The 20,331-nt window shown below is 39.0% G+C and overlaps 1 protein-coding gene across 2 annotated transcripts in view; it reads left to right on the plus strand.

The window, feature by feature from the left end:
• Positions 1–20,331, plus strand: part of MGAT5B (alpha-1,6-mannosylglycoprotein 6-beta-N-acetylglucosaminyltransferase B) — a 337,742-nt gene that overhangs the window by 266,429 nt on the left and 50,982 nt on the right. For both annotated transcript variants that reach the window (XM_039328102.1, XM_039328103.1), the window contains exons 9-10: positions 11,117–11,248; positions 15,819–15,952. In XM_039328102.1, the coding sequence (XP_039184036.1) occupies positions 11,117–11,248; positions 15,819–15,952 (266 nt within the window). The remainder of the gene's footprint in view (positions 1–11,116; positions 11,249–15,818; positions 15,953–20,331) is intronic.

A 20,331-nucleotide genomic window follows, 5' to 3' on the forward strand; every position in this document is an offset into this window, starting at 1 on the left:
TCATCATCCAAAAGTTGTGTACATCTAAATGGGCCTGAAAGGGGTGGTGATGGTAGAAGAAAAGCAGCAAATAGACATTACAGTGAATCAACCAAGGAAAAACACTTTATTAAAATCCCACCATTATTCTGAAGGCATGCTTCCACTTCTCTGCTATCCCTGGTGAATTTTAGTTCTATTATTCATCGCTGTCAATGATGACTTATCTGGAGGGGTTAAAAAAAACAGGCTTTTCCTTTTCACAAAAAAGATCTTGAGAGTTTGGAAAAAAATTCAGAGAAGAGCAACTAAGATGATCAAAGGCCTGGAGACTAAAACACAAGAAGAACGGCTGCAAGACTTGGGTTTGGCTAGTCTAAAGAAAAGAAGAAATAGGGGAGACATGATAGCAGTGTTCCAGTATTTGAGGGGCTGCCACAAGGAAGAGGGGTCACATTATTCTCCGAAGCACCAGAGGGCAGGACAAGAAACAATGGTTGGAAATTGATGAAAGAGAGAAACAACCTGGAATTAAGAAGAAACTTCCTGACAGTGAGGACAATTAACCAGTGGAATAGCTTGCCCCCAGAAATTGTGTGCACTCCATCACTGGAGATTTTTAAAAAGAGACTAGATAGTCACTTGTCTGAGATGGTATAGGTTCTCCTGCTTGAGCAGGGGGCTGGACTAGAAGACCTCCAAGGTCCCTTCCAGCTCTATTCTATTCTATTCTATTCTATTCTATTCTATTCTATTCTATTCTATTCTATTCTATTCTATTTATATTTATATTTCTATTTCTATTTCTATTTCTATATAGATTGTACCACTTTTAGGATTTGGCAATATTCGAGTACCACCAGTCGCCTAGCAAGGTGTCAAAAACTTGATGAACAACAACAACAAAAAAGGAATAAAGTGATAAAGTTTATTCCTCTTCCTCCATCATCTTAGTCTTTTTCTCCGACATGGCCATCTTTTTTTTTTTCAGTTTTCTGATTTCACCCACTCTGTTTTCCATTTCTTTACACATGTTCTCTGCTGCCAGCTTCTCTGTTATCTGCAGTATCTTTTTTCATAGCTCTCTGTATTTTTTTCACTCCTATAGTTTCATTCACTTCATATCCCATACACATATCTATGGCTTCCTTCTTTCACTCACTGATACAAACCAAGGATTTCAGTGTTAGATTACCCCAACTTTTATAAATAAAAAACCAGGGAAATCATGTAATTAGGATTGAGTCCTATTGCCCCTCTCTTTTACCTTGTTTCCATTGGTAGTTAAGAAGAATCAATAGCAGAGAAATTAGAATATTGGCCGGTCTTCTGTAGGAAAGCAGAGATCCCCCTATATATTTTTTTTGCGGGATACCTTTGCTTGGGGATCAATAATTTGGAAGCAAAACTCAGTTTAATTTGAAAATAGGTCAATGGGCTATAAAGTCTTCTTGCTGTAATCTGAATCTGCCATATAAACTTCATAATGGTCTCTTGCCTGGGTAAATTACTTATAAGTGGGAAATAGTGGAGGAAATGCTGGCTACATATCTATTCTGGGATATGCGCAGATGTTCAAGACAGATGCCCCTAGACAGCTAGCACAGGTTTGCTGAATAGATGAGCACAACACTGTTAAGCAGTTTAATTAAAGGGGAAACTAAACTATGCAAGCTATTGCTCATTTTACTTCTTATTCAGTAAATGCAACCCAGACTAATTTTGCAGAGCTTTTTCTGTTCATTAGTTTTGTTATTACATGTTCCAGAGCCATCTTAATTAATGATACCCTTGTAAGAAGTTTGTAGAATCTGAGAATGAGGTTACATTGGAATCCAATCAGGTTTTACTAACAAATTTTTCTTCCCCTCCTGTTTTAAGATTAAGTTTTCAGAAATGACTGGCCCTGGATGCAAAGTTCATTTTCTGCCCTAAACAAATCTGTTAAGCTCTTGGCAAAGAAAGCATTTGTGTTCAATTTTATTTGCATAATTTCAAGCATCATTAATAGTACATGGCATGAGGAAAAATTACCACAATTTCACTCCAGCCATGAGTGAAATTGGGTTTAGGAGAAAATTAGTTGACTGAACTGTCAGATGATAAAGCTTGAATAGAGAATGTTTAAAGCAGGAGAAACTGTGGAAATAAAGCTCCAAGGTGTAGGCTGAATTGAGCTCAATACTTAAGTGAGAATATATTAGAAGACATGACAGATGGATGGAGACTGGTAGTGAATGCAGAGTTTTTGACTGAAGAAAATCTGGTTCACCAAATAATATGGTTCAGTCAACATATGGTACAATGTACTGATTTTGAATCAGCCAACAAGTTGGCTTTTGCTTTGATGGGAAATGCAGATTGCAATGGTAGGCTGTAATTTGTAGTTATGTTATACTGCAGAAAATGCCATTTCATGCCTGTGTCTTTTTTTCTTGAGTCATTTGTATACAGGAATTAAGGTACAACAGGTTCTTATAAAATTTGCCAGCAGGCTAAACTTGGAAATTAAAAATAGAAAAGAAAATAGATTTCAGAAAGAAAACGTATTTTGCGAACAGGGTGTTTGTTCACCAAGCACATATAGTTTGCAAAATGCTTTGCAAGCTTCATCTTAACATTTTTGTGACTGTTTTTTAAAAAATATGCCAGTTTTATAGATATACTATTAGAGTGCTGATTTTTTGCTCCTTTATATATCTTTCCTAGATAAGTAAAATATATCTATATCTATAACATCTATATCTATATTTATATCTATATCATCTATAGCTATATGTCTATATCTATCCATCTATCCATCTATCCGTCTATCCGTCTATCCGTCTATCCATCTATCCATCTATCCATCTATCCATCTATCTATCTATCTATCTATCTATCTATCTATCTATCTATCTATCTATCTATCTATCTATCTCTATCCCATCCACCCATTGATTCTTTCATAATGCAGACACATGCACAACAATAGCTACATTTATTCAGGATATAATTATTTGGAGTACTCAAGAGAGATTCACTTTGAAAGCAGGCAACACACAAAATCCTAGTGTCCAGATCTGACACTTTTGCTTGCCAGAAGATAAATGGATGCCATGACTTGCCAAATGCCCTGTAGCGAGATGAGGATTCAACATCGGGAAGAATTTTGTCTTACTCCTACTTTTGGAGCTATAGCAGGTTGCAGGTTGTTGGAATAAATAAGAATTAGCATGAATAAATGTGAAGGTGCCATTCTTTCAAGCCTTTATACTTCTATGTCACCTTTCCAACATTACTCTGTACAAGCATGTGGAACTAACTGAGGCATGCGAACAATGACAAAAGTGGCATTTTTTTATTGCAACAAGAAAAACCCCAATTCAGACAACCTTCAGAGATTTCCTGCTTTTAGTTTCTCTCTATGCATGAAAAAAACTTGAGCAGCTGGTTTTGTTTAGTTTTTTTGCCTTGTAGGTCATAAAGCTCCCAGCCAATTACCCTTCCACTCCTGAAAGCACAGAGATAAGTGTTATCATGCTTCTCCATGATAATGATAACCTTCCTTCCTTCCCCTGTGCAATCTTGAATCTAATGTCTCTACAACCCAATAGGATGTTTTTTTTTCCCATTAGAGAGAATGAATGAAAGAATTGCAACAAAATTGTACTTAACTACAAGCAAGAGAATCTGAAACCTGTGAAATGCATGCACAGTGGTTCAGTCTGTTATGCAGCTGAGATCTTTAGTTTTATGCAATTATACTTTTAAAACCTATTTGAAAAGAAACTTCTGCTTTTAGACTGAGCTTTCTGCTTTGTTATTCATCCCAATACATACAAACACGCTGGCTTTGTAAATCATTCTAATAAATATTGTACATGTTAATTTTTCTGTGATTTAATCTGAAGTACTGTTCGATACTTGTTTTCTTACTCTTAAAATAACTAATAAAATGAACATTGAAGTGCAAAACAATAAAAAGAGGCTTCTCTTAACAAAAAGCCTTTGATTTAGTTCCACATGTCAATGCCAAAGACACACACACACACACTCTAGCTAGATTGCTACAAGGAAATTTTGACACAGATTCAGGATACAACTCCCAATAGTCTTCAAATCTACTGACAAATATCTCTTCCTGCTGAACCACATGAGAACAAATGACACAGCTCTACACAGCCTTGGAGACACCGCAAGGAATACAGTATGAATTACTAGGCCTTGAAAAACCTGGGGACATATGTGGTGTTTGGTTTACTCTTTCTTGGCAAACATATGCCCATGGGTGTATGTTAACAGCTTAGCATCAAAAGAGAAGGAAGCACTGAGTTGCATAGTATAAGCTCCATTCTAGTCCTTGTGCTACAACATATTTAGAAATAACTTGGATGTAAGGTTAAAAATATGATTTTTTTCCAAATAAGACCTAGATGGAGAGATAGTAAAAACTCAGAGAATTGTTTCTCAATCTTAGCATTGTGGGGATTCTGCTGGAGAGAAGTTCCCTAAGGATGGGTTCCAGCACAAGTCCAAAAGCTTGAAGATTAAACCTCTGGGCCCAGTGACCAACTCAGATTGGATCCTGCATTCTATTTTTATTTGTACATCTTTGTATTTTGTGACTTTTCTCCAATTCTTTCTCTTCTATTCCGCTGTCATGACTCCACATATTCCAGATCACATTTTGGAAATAAATTCCAGTCATTGCACAATCTCACTGAGGTGTCTGTTCCCTAGTGATCCTAAAGTTATGTACTGCAAAACTTGGTGTACTCTCAACATTAGGCTACAGTTGACAGTAGTGTTAAAAACTATTAAAGGGATTGCTAATAGTGTCCTTGTAAGTCTGACAGGAGTGTGCAATTCTTGAATCTGCAGAGTCAGAAACACAATATGGGCAGGTCTTAGAATTCTCATACCCCTGCTCTCCTCTGAATGCTACTCCGATTCATAGGCATCTTTTCCTGTCAAGGGTGTCCCTCCTTTCTTTTCTGTGGCATTGTATTCCCAGCTACTTAAAAAGCACCAGAAAAGCTTCAGAAAGTTGGTCCTTTTCAATAGTCGCCCAAGGCCTTTTGTGCTTGTTTGCATCTTGCCTTTACTTTTAAGTGTTTGCCTGAGACCTTCTGCTCATATTGTGTTTCCAGCCACTGAGCCTAAAACTGCCCATAAGTAACCTGTCTTAGTCACTTGCCAGCCTTTGGTGTTTTACCTGGTGCTGGGGCCTTTTATTCTTCGTGACAAGAGCAATGAAGCAACTGCAACCACTTATCACCAGTTAAGACTTCCATACACACAAGAACCTTTTTCCCATTATGTTCCAATGTATTGTGGTTCTTTCCTTCATTAGTTTTCTTGTAAGTGTTTCCTAGTTTCAGCCCAGAGAATGGCTTGAGTGTTTGTTCTTAGGCTAACGCTAAGCCTTTTCTTTTAGAAATTAGGGATTGAGCTTAACTTCAAAGCATTTTTATCTTTAATCTATCACTGAAATGACAGTGAAACGGCAATAACAAATTAGGAGATTAGGAGAATATTTTCAGCACATAACAATAAGAAGCATTGCCAAGACAATGGCATTTCAAAATTTCAGCTAAAACTGTCCTTTAAGTATGGTTGCCTTTCGAAGATGATATATTAACCATTTCTATGAACTGGAGAACATGTTCCTTCCTACTTTCTGTAAAGGAGCAATACCTGTAGGGCAAGGAAAGGAGAAACCGAGAGTAACCTGGAGATAGTCTGAGGAGGATCTGTTGGGGATTATAGAAAACAACAGCCAGTGTGGTATAGTGGATAAGGGATTGGACTAAGAGATGGAACATCCAGGTTCTATTTTCAGCAACTGAAATTCACTGGGGGACTTGGGGCCAATCAGTCTTTCTGAGTTTATTGATGAGGGGGAAATAGGAAGAATGTATGCTGAATGTGGCATCTTGAGTCCTGGATGAAAGGTTATATACATGTCTAATACATAACAAAATGGAATGTGAGAAAGGAGCAATGCTTGTCCAGTGTCCTCATTCTGCTCCTGACCATGCAGCTTCCTCAATTAGCAGTGTCTATGTTTCCTCTCCATTGTCCATGTTTCTTCTTCATAGAGCAAGATTAGCATGATGGCTGCATTTCATCTTTGTTTTCACAGTGATGTTTTTCTTCTTCTAGAAGCACACAGTCAGCTAGTAAAAGACCCTTGAACATTACCAATTTGTGCAGCAGCATTAGTGGATACAGCGATCATTGATGCAGAGATAAAAGAGCCTCAGTACTTGAACTCATGCACTTGCCCTATTGGCGCTTCTCAAGGGGCGAGGTTAATTTGTTGCCATCATGTGACATGGTGTAGATCTTTTTTTTATTATTATTTATTCAGAGTCTGAGCATCTCTGCTGCTTTGCTGATGACATTTAATAGCTCCTGTTCTGATCCCTCTATGAAAACAACACCATCAGTATATGTTGTTTCTGTAAAGTCCAGCTCATCTGTGCCACATTAAACTCCTGTATGCCAAGGATGCTTTTCCCCATTATCCAATCTATCATCATACTGAACAGTGGTGGTAATGCACACACTTGTCTTATTCTTGTTTTGACTGCTGAGAAGCAAGCTTTGTCAGCGTGGCCTGAAACATTCCAAGGAGCGCTGTCATAAAAGGCAGCAATGACTCAGAAGGGTTTCAGTAGAAGAAAATATGAGTAGCTCAGGATTAAACTGGAGTTCTTGGTGCTCTCTGAGCTTAGTTGTTTACTTGCAAGCATTTTACTATCTGACTAGTTAACAACTAAATTAGGTAACCAATGAAAGCCCTCTAAAATATCTCAAGTAAAGCAAGAGACCCAGTATCCCAAGAAAAAAAAACAGGAGTCATCTACCACATACAGTGTAAAGTACTGTGACAACCACTATGTAATACAAACAATTAGAAGACTAGCAGGGTGCATTCATGAATACCAACTAGTAATCAGAAATCATAGTCTCAACTGGGAAACTGTGAGGATCCTAGACCAAGCTAAATCCAAAACTGCTAGGGAATTCCTGGAATCTTGGCACTCAAATAAATCACCCATCAATAGGCACATAGAGATAAACCACATTTACACAGCATTTGAAAGAGACAATAAAATATGAAAAGAAGGAAACAAACAAAAAAAAAACAGAACATATCCTCTTTGGTGGCTAACACCCAAATAAACAGGGACTAACACCAGACAAGTAATCAAGCAGAAAATTATATCCTAATCAAGGAATGACCAAGGGGAAAATCACACCCTCACCAACACTGACAGGGCAAGTTACTGCATATAAATGAGCAAACTATAATCTCACTGGCACTTGTGATGTCACCTAGATGGCTAATGAAGCATCTGCAAGCAAACAACCAAGCTAAGAGAGCATCAGATGTGTCGGCTGGGTTTGCCAGATACCATAATTTCTACATAGCGTCTTAATTGATGCTGCCAAAGATACTCTTGAACTCTGTAAATACAGCAGTAGTTTGTTTTCCATAGCAAATGCACACTTCAAATACTTGCCTAACAGTCAAAATCTGGTCCATATAGCCATGCTTTGGTCTAAAGCCAGATTGCTCTTTCCAGGTTGAGGATACTTGCATTGGCTAGCCACTATACCCTTTCCTTGTTTAGTGATTAGAATGTGTTTCTTAAATTGGAAGTGAAGTGGCCACTAAACAAACTGTGTGTGTGTGTGAGAGAGAGAGAGAGAGAGACCCTGCAAAGATCATTGGTTGTTCCCATTTCATTCAGAACATTCAGAGCTATACTTCACTCCAGTATGCACAACATTTGGCTATAAGTGTGTTCATGGGTTGGAAAATGTTTTTTAAAAAATTACTATTGTATTTGTGAATAGCTGTTATGGAAGATAACCTCTAAACAAGAAGTGGCTATACAGTTATGTTCTGATAATCTGCAACGGGATCATTCCAACTGTTAAGAGAGGACTGATTCCATGATAATTTTTATATTGCATTTATTTCCCTTTTCAAACATGAGCACAATAACAGGTTTCCAGTCAAGAAGGACCCATTCTTTCCATATAGTTGAAAATAGCCTGTGAGGCATTACAGGCCAATCTCTCTTCAATGCTTCCATGGGGACTTGCTCAGGTCCTAGAGCTCTGCCATTTTTAAGCGTTTTAATATTGCATTGTTCTCTGTTTTATTTGGCTCAGATACATAGGCAGTATTAGAGGATGGTCCTGGATCAACTACTTCCCAATTTAATGCATCTGATGGATTAACATTTCAGGGCTAAATCAAAATGCTGCTTCCAGCATTGTACAGTTTTCTGGCTGTTTTTTTAGCAACTCCCCCAGTTGCAATGCAAATGCTCATTCTGGGACAACTGGACTTTCCCGACAGTTCTTTCAAAGTTTAAATGAATGTCTCTTGGTCACAGTGCCCAGCTGTGGCCAGCATTTCTGCAGCTATGCCACCCATATAAGGCTCCTTTTCACTCTCAGCTTTTTGCAGATTTGTTTTGTCAGCTTTTTTGCCTGTTGGATTTGCAAGATTAGCCACATTTCCCCCCCTCAAGTCAGTGGTGTCACCTGTTATTCATTTCTTAGTGCTGTCTTTCTCCCCACATTTCTCCTGATATGTTGATGATGCCTCTGATTCCAAATGACTGTTCCTCCACATTGTCATCACCTTCACTTGGGATCAGGGCATCAGATCTGTTATACGGTTCTATCTAAAATGCTTCATGGTGTTGCTGAAGTGGTAGCAATTTCAGCAGGAGTTAAGGTGGTAGATGGCAGTGCGATATAGCTTTCAATTTCAGTTTAATCTTGCATCAAACCAGGTGAGGATCAGACCTTTCTTCTGCACTTTTCAACACCTGGACATCATTAGCAGCAGACCTAAAGTGTTTGCCGATCAGGAATAGAAATATAGAATGTAGAAGCACCACTTAGTGCTTGTGAATATCGTTAATTAATGATTGGGCTTGGCTGGAATAAGCAGTTGCAAATGGCCAGTGAGTTTAATGATGCAGAGCAGTCCAAGCCATTTTTGTTCATGCTACCAGACCCAAATTTGCTCACAATTACTTCCAGGCAAACCACAGTTTATTAATCTGTGCATTTAGATCACCCGTCAAGATGAGGAAGTCTCTCCTAAGGGCTTTGTGGTTCAGTATAAAAAATGGTCTGTTTTGTTTTCACTACACATCCCTTTGGTGCATAGGGTGCAATGATAGTAATTTGCACAATTTCATTGAATTAAAGGATCAGTCAGGTTTGGTTTTGGAGCAAGTTTTCCAAGAGTACCCTTTTATAAAGGCTGCCTCCTTAATGTTAACCAAGGCCATAGAAAAGCGAATTTGCCCTCTATGAAAAACAAAAAGCACATAGTGTCATTGCAAGCATGTAAGCCAGCACAGTTATCTCCCACATACTATCAAGCAATCAGACAAGTGTAGTAGTATATACACAAGATAAGGTTCCGTAGCAGGTCAAAATGGCAATATAATCCAGATTACATCAAAGACTGTTACTGAATTATTTTATCCATTATTGGCTATGAATCCTATTGCTTGTTGTGGATGTTCACACCAGAACAATACAGGTGCATATGTTTGGAACCATTTATGTTGTAAATCTACTTCCTACTAGAATGATGCAGTTGCATTTCAATTAAAATTGCCACTATAGTATTATATGTGGGCAATCTGGTGCAGTCTCTCCCTGTTTGAATGCCACTTAAGATGTTCTGTGTGACAAGGTTGATAGTATTCTTCAGTACTGCAATTTTCTGGTAATATCCAGAGCCTCAGGACAATGTGATGCCCTGGTAGCCACCTGGTAACCACCAGCCACAGAGATATATTACCTAGTGATATGCATTTTAATATTCTCCTGGTAATTGCCAATATCAGCAAATCAACTCTTCTAGACACAATAGCTTTCACTCATCTGGGACAGAGCACCACAGCTACATAGTAAAAAGTTTTACACTGCTTGACAGAGAACAACCATAGTTCTTAGGCTACCCCAGAGGTGGGATTCAGCTGATTCGCACCACTTCGGCAGAACCGGTAGCTAATTTTTTGTTGCCCAGGTCCAGAATGGGCTTCCGGAAGCGGCATCCACACAGAGAACCGGTTGTTCACATATTTGAATCCCACCACTGGGCTACCCCCCTAATACTATGAGCTGATTATGGATGGAGAGGTGAATATAACTGACTTCATTGGTTTTAAGGCAAGAAATATACAGCATTTAATAATTAAGTTTTACATATCAGATAAGAGAATGCTAGAACCATACCTAAAATAAAACCAAACCAAACCCAATAAAATGTAAAATCTTATTCTAATGGGACGCGCGATCTTTCTTATTTTTCAGTACAGTAAACTCTTTCTGAAAGCTGGAAGTCAGAGGGTAAAAAAAAAAAGAAAGAATGAATGAAAAATGTGCTCTTTTTCCTTAAACCAAGTTCACTTAAAATGCTACAGGTTGCAAAACACAGGCAAGCTGTCAATTCTTTTTGGCACTCTCGCTGCCAACTCAGCTTCCCTGAAATTACAGAGCCCATCTTCTTTCCTTCTCTCTTCTTCTCTCTTTTCTTACATAGTCCCCTCTGCATAGGGTCGGGTTTGATAGATTTTTGCATAGAATTCTTTTGATCCTCATCCACTGCCTTGTGCACCTCCGGAAGTCTGTGACCTAATCTCCTAAAACACTTATGCATAAATCTGGCTACAATCATATATAAGCAATTAATTGAGAGGCAGCCCCACTGAATTCTCAGTGAACATGTTTTGAATTAAGCTTTTCGGGTATTGTGGGCTTGTGGGTTCTTTCTTAGAAACTGATGGGTCAACTTAGAATCTCTCCCTTAGTTATTTCACTGTGGCCATGTTTGTATTGCACTTCCAACCTTGAATTCTTGTTCAGGAAACCACTGTTTTTCACAGTTTAATGTTGTGGCTTGGTTCACACAATATGCTCAGTCAGTGGCTGGGTTCCTATAACTTACTGAATCACAAACTAACCTAGCTGGGTTGTGTGAACTCAGCCTATGGAGAATAGTAATCATTTCCCAAATGGTTTCACAGTGTTAATTCTTCTGAACAGATTGTCCTGTTTCTTTTCCTCTGTGCACAAATGCAACTCCTCCTTTTATTCTTTCCAGTAACTTAGGAGTGCCACCTGGTCGAGGTAATTGTCCCCTGATGGTTCCTTTGCCCTTTGATCTCATTTATACGGACTACCATGGACTGCAGCAGATGAAGCAGCATATGGGCCTCTCCTTTAAAAAATACAGGTGAGAACCGGGGCTATTTTCTGCCATCCCCTAACCCTGTTTTGCAACATATCTGGTGGAAGAGTTAATGACAGAACTGGCTGACACATGTACAAGTTTACTACTATGGAATCAGTTTCCTGTAGAAATAAGATCAGCATCCTTATTGCTAATTTAAGCAGTGAAGGCTTATTTTTTTAAAGCAAGCATTCTGGGATTGATATTGAGGATGGATAGACCCTGAATTTATATGGGCATTTCTTCAAGAATGTAGTTGTGATTGCATTTTTATTTCTGTGAAGTTGTTGCTATAATGTAATATGTTATAAGCCATCCAGAGCCGTGGGATAGGAGATGGGCAGCAAGTGAATTTCATAATAAATAAATAAATACATGGTACAATTTATAGTATACCACTCTTGTAAATTACTGAAAACTGATTTTTGAATTAAACTGCATAAAATCCCTGTAATCATAAAGGTAGATAGTCCATGCTTAAAGTCCTTGTAATCATAAATATAGATAGTCCATGCTTAAGTTTAGTGACCATCTGAAATTACAGTGAACTTCCCCAGAGCTATTTATGAATCAGTTTCAAAGTTCCAATGGTCACACATGCAGACACACACACACACACACACACACACACACAAAGAGAGAGAGAGAGAGAGTCACTTGACTGCATTTTGGTCAGCTGAGAAATTCTTTACAGCATCAGAATTTTAATGCAAATTCTTGGAAATTGAATTTGATAATGGGTTAAAAGGGGAAAAAGCTGCTTAATATTTTCCCCTCCAAGCCTTCTTCCAAAGTCATGTTTCATCCATACATGGGATCATAGATATCTTGAGACTAAATCCAGAACCAATTCTAAGATTTCTGGGAAATTTTTCTTGTTCACCGTCCTAGAGAAGAGCATTATTCCAAATTCAGAATGGGACTGAAACTGAAAATCGCTTGAACATTTAGCCTTTCTTTCTCCTGTCAAGCAGGGAGAAGTACATCTCCAACACATCCTTAAGATTTACACTTCCACATCTTGATTATCTCCATGACTGTGACAGCAGGTCAATTGCACATTCAATAGCCTCCCTTCTGTTTTCCAGCTGCCATTGTCACATATTATGTTGTGCTTACAATGGCAAAAGAGCAAAGCTATATATTGTTCTCATAAAATAAATCATCATCATCATCAGGCTTTCCAGGGAGGAGGCAAGAGTTTGGGTGTTCAATGTGTGAAGACAGCAGGGGGAACTAATGGATCAGCCTTCTGCGAATGTGTTCTGTAAACATCACAAAAGAGAGAAAAAGCGGCGGTTAAAGGGACAAAGTCGTCTTTATTTTGCCCTTCTTCCCGGTACTAAAAGTAGGGGGGGAAACAAAGCAAAATGACCCAACTCTCTGTCTCTTGCCGGATTATTTGCTAGCAAAATTTTGTGATTTCATTTAACACTGATAGTACCATTTTCTTCTCCAACGCCCCACTCCACCCCCACTATCCTTCATGATTTTTGTCCAAAAGTATCAGGTTTTGTTACAGCTTTTGTTATAAATCAATTTTCCTTATGTGTTTTATCTTACTAAAAGAGCAGAGTTGGGAATCTGATGCTTGATTCGTATTTGCTGTATTTTCAGAACTTGCTCTCTTCCTCTCCCAATCCCAAGCTCTTTTGATTGGCTTGAGAATGTCCAACAATGTGTGAGGACTGGGGAGGGACAAGAAAGTTAGCTCCTCCCCTCTAGTCCCCATGCAGCTTATAGGGTGCTAGCCTATAGCAGGCAGTGGGAAGGCTCATCCTTAGATATTCCATGCAGGGGGGAGCCCAGAAGAAGGGTAAAAACAATGAGAAGACTCCATCTCTTTTTTCCTCCTCTATGCATAGAGTGGGTTACCTGCTTCCAGAATGACTCTCTTCATACTATTAACACCCATCTTTGATTGGCAAATACTGTAGAAACTAAAAACACAATGTATAGATAGAGAAAACAGAATTCATGTGCAACTACAAATGAAATCGGATTTTTGAAAATAGCCTTATTTTAAAACACATTAGAATTCATGCAGTGGTTTAATTGAAAGAGAGAGAGAGAGAGAGGTGCCCTGTCCAACACTGGGGTACTTGGGTTGATGAATTCAAACATCAGTAGAATGGGTAGAATCAAATTCCTGATTCACATTTTGTTTAGGGGGAGAGGTTGAATGGTGAATTTTAATGGAGAAAGACACTAATAATGATCCTTAAATGTACCTTCCAACTCCCTAACAAGGAAAAAAAATCCCATCCATCCTAAGGGTATTTGGGAGGACACAATATTAATCCAGGGGGCTAGAGGTTATGTAGTTATGAAATAGATTGAGAAGATTGAAGAAAAACACACAGAAATACGGGTCATACACAGATAAAGCAGGCTAGATTCTGTGGTTCAAACTAGCATCCACTGTACATAATTATAACATTTTGATTTTGTAATGTACTCCAATGGGAATTGAAGTTTGTCACTAGAACAGATTTGGGATTGCAGGGTTCTTCGTGCTTTATTTTGGGGAGGTATTTGCTGGAGATCTTTTCTCTTCACTGCCCTTTGTTTTACACCTTCTTTGGATCCAACAGCTGTCTTTCTTCTCTGAAGAAATAGGTGGCTGCAGAGGCTGTTTACAGACTGATATTGTTCACTACACAAGCTTTTCTGTGCAAGATATACATGGAGTTGACTGTAGATTAATGGAGTGGCAAGTTTAATAGTAAAAGCTCCATGAAGTCTAGTGGCTCCTGTCGTCTTTCTCACATGTTATGCTTCATTTTGCAAGCTCTGTTCTAAAGCACATTTTTTAAATATTCATGAACATGTTTCTGAGAGAGAGAGAGAGAGAGAGAGAGAGAGAGAGAGAGAGAGAGAGAGAGAGAGAGTCTTAGAGCTTCTCCTTTGTCTGCATTAACGTTTGTTTGTTGCTAGTTCCATTAACTCAATTCTAAGCAGTTCACAAGCCACAAAATACAAAATATCTATAAATAATATAATAAGCATATACTTATAGCATCCAAATGTAACATAATTATTCAAACTGGAACAATTCAATCCCATAATCATAAAGCGTTTGGGCTATATTATACCAGATTACATGTATTTCTAATTCGTATCGGAAAACCCAAGTTTTCAGTAGCTTCCTGAGCACCAGAGTTCAGAGGGCAGATCTGGGGCATTTCACAGAAGGGGGACATCTCAGAAAATGCTAACCTCCAGGCTTCTTCTCATTGCCACTCATGGTTGGTGAGGATTCACAGTAAACCTTCTGGGTAGGCATACTTCAGGCAGATAGATTCTCTTCAGAGTGAACTGGTCTGGTAGATAACCAGGCCCCCCAGATGAAAGTTTTTAAATATTAAAACTCCTTGAATTGCACCCAGAAACAAGCCAATGCTAGTCTCATAATCTTGTTGTTACAAATATCGGCTTTTCCTAATAACATGTAGATCGCTATCTTCAAGAACAGATCCTAAGTAGATCACATTACAATATCCCACCCATTCATTCTTACATTCATTGAGCAATGGAAAAGCATGCTGGCATAAAATGTACTACTCTGATGGCTGAACCTAACTGCTCTCTGTAACAGTTGCTGAGGTGGAGATGAGTGTAAATGGATGCCTAAGATTTAGCCATCTTTCGAGTATCCTGAGTGAGAAATCACTGGTACAGAAGTGCTCATTACATATAATCCATCTCTTGGGCTTATGACACACAGGCTAGCACTTTTCTGAAAGAGCATTAAATTCAGGTCCAAAACCAGTTTGCATGTAGGTCACATACATCATCTAAAATGGAAAGGAAGAGATCGTGGTGGCACAATAGTTAGAATGCCCAATGCCCACAAGTTCAATCCTGACTGGTTCAAGGTTGACTCAGCCTTCCATCCTTCCGAGGTGGGTAAAATGAGGACTCAGATTGTTGGGGGGCAATATGCTGACATTTGTAAACCACTCAGAGAGTGTGATAAAGCACCATGGAGTCTAAGGCAGGGGTTTTCAACCTTGGCAACTTTAAGAGGAATTCTGGGAGTTGAAGTCCACAAGTCTTAAAGTTGCCAAGGTTGAGAACCCCTGGTCTAAGGGCTATTGCTACTGCTAAGAGAAGTTGTCCAGGGCACTGGGTGCCCATTCTTCCATTTTTGACAATGGATTTCCTCAGTGCCTGACTGTTAAAGCTATTCTTGGACACAGGTCTAATGTTGAGCTAGTATATTATAGTGATTAAGGTGCTGGATTGGTATTGCAGAGATCCAGAGATCCAAGCATGGAAATTCACCAGGTGCATTTGCCCCACTTTCTTTCTGCCAGCTGTCAGTTGCTATTGTGAGGACCAATAGAAAGCAGGAATAGTAAGTGCAGCCATTGAACAAAAAGCAGGATATACATATAACAACCAAGCAAACAAATAAACAGGTCCCTGGTGCAAGAGGTTTGTAACTATTCATTGGCGATCACAGGATTCCCCAAATTCCATAAAAGGACACTTCCACTTAAGCAGTAGGCAGCATGACTTTCAAAGATGCCACTGCTATGGTGTTTCCCCCCCTTATTCTCTTACACAGATGCCGTGTTCGAGTAATTGATACTTTTGGGACTGAACCTGCATACAATCATGAGGAATATGCCACTCTGCATGGATATCGAACAAACTGGGGCTATTGGAACCTCCATCCTAAACAGTTCATGACAATGTTTCGTAAGTCATTTTTATATTCATTATGGTTACCATGAACAGCTGTTTTTAGGTGTGAGGTAACAGGATAAGAACCTTCCTAGTTTCCAGAGTGGAAATACAGAAATCTCCAAGAAGCTTATGTGAAGAAGGCAAACATAAATCTCCTCCACTATGTTCTCTCTGAAGTTCCTTTTGAAATGTGTTGGGATCCTCCAGCTGGGTCAGAATACTGAACATTGCCTATTGACTAGCTATATGAAGCATGGATCTCTATCCAAACACTATTCAGTGTAGTATTAATCCCACTCAAGCAATAAACAATTTACCTGAAAAGAAAAAAAAAAGACCTGTTCAGTTTTTACATTCTTTGGGAGTAATTCTTCCCTTTTTCAACACCTTGAAGCTGACTGAGTCAGCCTGGGGGATCTTCAATTGAAGTGCTTCAAACGGGGTTCATCAAAGATAAGCCAGCAAGAAATAGGTGATGGAGAATTGCTGCATTATATTCTGTCCTTTTCTGCAAAGGTCATGGAGATGGAGAGAAGAGTAGGCAACATACAAAGGTCTCTGATAGAAAAAAAGTAGCTCTTTTTGGAACAATTTGTTGCTCTTTGGGCGTGTTCACGTTTCTCAAAGAACCCCTCTTGGTCTTTTTTCCTGGAATTGAGAATCACCTATTCTCCAAGCCTCTCCCTTATTTCTGCTTTTCGAGGAATGGACATATGGTATATAAAGGAAAGAAAAATGTATTATTTGAGCTCTTTTAGCGTGTCCTTCTTGTTACAGCAAAGTTGCATCTTCAAAACATTATTTGCTCTAAGACAAGCTTGGTGATTATACTTTGAGCAATCAATTACTGATATCATTACCTGGCCAGGTAATCAATCTGTGATGGGTCAGATGCTTTTTTTCACCATGGTTTGGCTTATTGATTGAACCAGGGGACCAGATCTGGGCTGCACAGATGATCCCATGATAGCAGTAAAAATTCTAATACTTTGCTGTCATCTAGGGACTGTCCTGATTTTGTGGCAGCCCAGATCTGATCACATTTTTAAACCCATAATTTGCATCAGATCGACTGATTGACATTCAGTTCTAGAAACTAAGGAATAAAGCTGAAGCTGTGAAAAATGGAAAAGTCCCAAAGCGACCATGAATAGAGAAACTAAAAATACCATTTTCCCTGGGATACCTCTTGTTCTGTTAAGATATTCTGCCACTTGTGCACCTCTGTACTGATTTCCCAAGGGCTTCAAATAGGCAAATTTGCTGATTCAACCCGACCTTAACCTTGACAATGATACCCCAAGGATAAGCTGGCTTAATGGGGCCTGCCATTTTAATTAGCTTTCACTTTAGTTTTTAACTACCCACTCCCACTGTTCTGTTAATTATGTTTTCAGGCTACCTTAGCATCTGCCTTTTTCCTCATCATAGTTTGGGTGAAAGAGTTTTGACTGACACTACATGATTCCCATGCAAGTCTCTCTCTCTCTCTCTCTCTCTCTCTCTCTCTCTCTCTCTCTCTCTCTCTCTCTCTCTCTCTCTCTCTCTCTCCCTCTCTCCCTCTCTCCCTCTCTCCCCCACTTGGGAGCTGCCAAAGTAACCAATCATTTGTCACCTAGCTAGAAACCAACTGAAGCAGTAACAGAGGGATGTGATGTTGTGGTCAAAACAATCTAAGGATCAAATGAGAAATGAAACCAATGAGCTTTTATAGATTGGCATCATGTTAGGTTTCTTATGCCCCCTCCTTTGATATCTTCTATGGCACAGAATCTGCCTCAGAATTCCCTGAGGATGCGATAGAATATCAGAAGAGGCTGGTGGGAAAATACACAGTTCTGGCTGGAAGGTGAAAGAGAAATGAGCTGCTGGGTGGGGGAATGACAACAACCAGAAATCATTGTTAGAAGCAGGCAGGTGTCCTGGAAGGAGGCCAGCTATGTGTGGCCCAAAAATTGTAGCTCTAGTTTTAGTTAGGGATGGGTAACTTCATTGTCACCAGATCCCTGGAAATCAAAGTGTGGTGAGCTTCAGCAATGTATTGGTTAGAAACGAAAAGTTTTCTGCAGTGAGATGAACTGATCCATAGCTTCATAAGCAAACTCTTAAAGTCAAAATGGATTTCTTTGTCATATTTGTTAGCTTTGAGGTCTGCTAGACATGTCTGTGGGTTCTCCACTGATAATAAGCCATTCTCAGTTTAGCTCTACTTAGCACAGATTTATACAGTGTTACTATTTCATTTGTCAGTAGTCAGTCAACCTGTGACCTGTTGGGTTATTGTTTCAGAGATATTTTCTTACCTAAACATAGAAACGAAATGAAACAGAACAAAGGCAAAAAAAAGCAGTGGCAGTGACATCAACTTCCAAGTTTTTGACAGCTTCCCCATGGCTAACTGCCCTCCAGCAGCTCATGGTGGGACTGATCTACCCGGCCTCCAGAGGACTAGGGTGAGATGAGTCTATCTGATCTCCATCCTCCAAAGAAGAGGCTGGTCTACTTGGTCTCTGGAGTGCTAGAACAGGACTTGGCTACTGATCATCTGGGCAGTTGCATGGTAGCACTAAAGCAACCACAAATCTTCCAGATTTTAATTCCACAGTAGTCATGGCTCCTGGATTTTGGATGGATTCTATAAATTAGAACCAATATCTTGGTTCAAAAATTGTTGCCCTACTATACGCTCTTTTGCCCAATTAAAGTTACAGATACAAGAGTTTTTATCATATATAGATGTTTTATGATATACTTTTAGCAAAGAGCACAGGTTTTCATTGTACCCCTTTTTATCCTCATAAAATTTATCATGCAGATTAGGCTGAGAGATGAGCCCAGGACCACCCAATTAAAGGGTGGCCACATGCAATACAGATAAACAAAGGGTAGAGGTTTGGTCACTGTCCCCATTTTGTCTCTTTTGACCCTTTGGGGTGCCCTTGTTCAGTGAACAAGAGTAAATTTTAACTCCTGTCCTCCCAATCTGTCCAAAACTCTCACTATCCTAATTCCCCTAATAATATATACTGGCTGAGGGTGACATTTAGCAGTAATCATCTCATAACATTTTTCATGTTTGTAATATTATGTCAGGGATATGCTCATGGGAAGATTATATCAAAGAACTAAGAATTATCTCTAAATAAACAAAGTGTGATTTCTAATTAAAAAAAACCAAGTATTGTTAACTACTATTCAGAAAGGCCATTCTTGTATGATTGATTCCAGTATATATTTGAATACCTGCAAAGGAAGCAGTGGATCTTTCCTGCCATCTCTTAAAAGAAATATGGCATGCACAAGGGGATAAGAATGAGTTCTTTGTTGAGTTTGACAACATGCTGGGAAAGAAAGCAGACCAAGTAAGATACTGGTTGGTGCTCCTTTTTCCTGTCAAGAGGCAGTCAAAGCAAAGCCAAACTCAACATCAGTGGCGGTAAAAAAAAATGTGTAGACAAAATAATGGAATAAAAATATGGGTACATTTAGCATAATGATTCTTTTGATTTTCAAAATAAGAATTAGTGACCACGGCATTTATAGTTGATGAAACAGAGGAGGGGGCTTGTTGCTTTCCAGATGTTGCTGAATACCAGAAGTGCCTGCAGACCTGGCCAATGCACAGCAACATTGGAAAGTGTACAGAGATTTCTCAATTTTATTTTGCAGCCATTAGCAAATGTGGCTACAGCAAATTGTCCTGACTGAGAAGAAGACAAAAGAGTTATTTCTAGGCCTTGTTTTGGAGTGACTCTAGATTGCTCCTCTGGAAATGGGTCAGTAAAGATTCCATTTTCTGTCCAGCCCTGCTATTCTGTTAGTAGTGTGAACAGGTTATATGTATGTCTATGGAGATTCTCAGTCATCCAGGTCATGGTTGTCCCAAAGGTGCTTTTTCAGAAGGCAATCAGACTTTCTTGGTTTTTCCTTGAAGACGTTTCGCTTCTCATCCAAGAAGCTTCCTCACTTCTTCAAGGAAACGTCTTCAAGGAAAAACAGCAAAAGTCCAATTGCCTTTTGTTCCTAATCGCACAAACCAAGTTGTGAAAATGTAATTTATATATATACTCAAGGTAGGAATGAGCAGCCTAAAGGTCTCCAAATATTAATGGACTACAGTTTCTATGATTCCTTATATTGAACATGCTAGTTAGAGCAGATAGAAATCTGAGTTCAGTAACATGTGATATTTTGGCACACAGTCTACAAAATGCACTGGAAATTAAATGTACCCTATCATTCTTCCTTTTTCTCTAAAGCTAGTACTGTTACACTTTCTTCTATTTCCTCTTTATTTTCTCCCAATAACTATAGGCTGTTCATGAAAATCTGATGAATCACTGATTCAAGAACAGAATCAGTAGTAGATAGTTCTTGGTCTTAAGAAATTA

This window comes from Crotalus tigris, unplaced genomic scaffold (genome assembly GCF_016545835.1).
Source record: "Crotalus tigris isolate CLP2741 ecotype Arizona unplaced genomic scaffold, ASM1654583v1 scf7180000024370.6872682, whole genome shotgun sequence".
Classification (NCBI taxonomy): domain Eukaryota; kingdom Metazoa; phylum Chordata; class Lepidosauria; order Squamata; family Viperidae; genus Crotalus; species Crotalus tigris.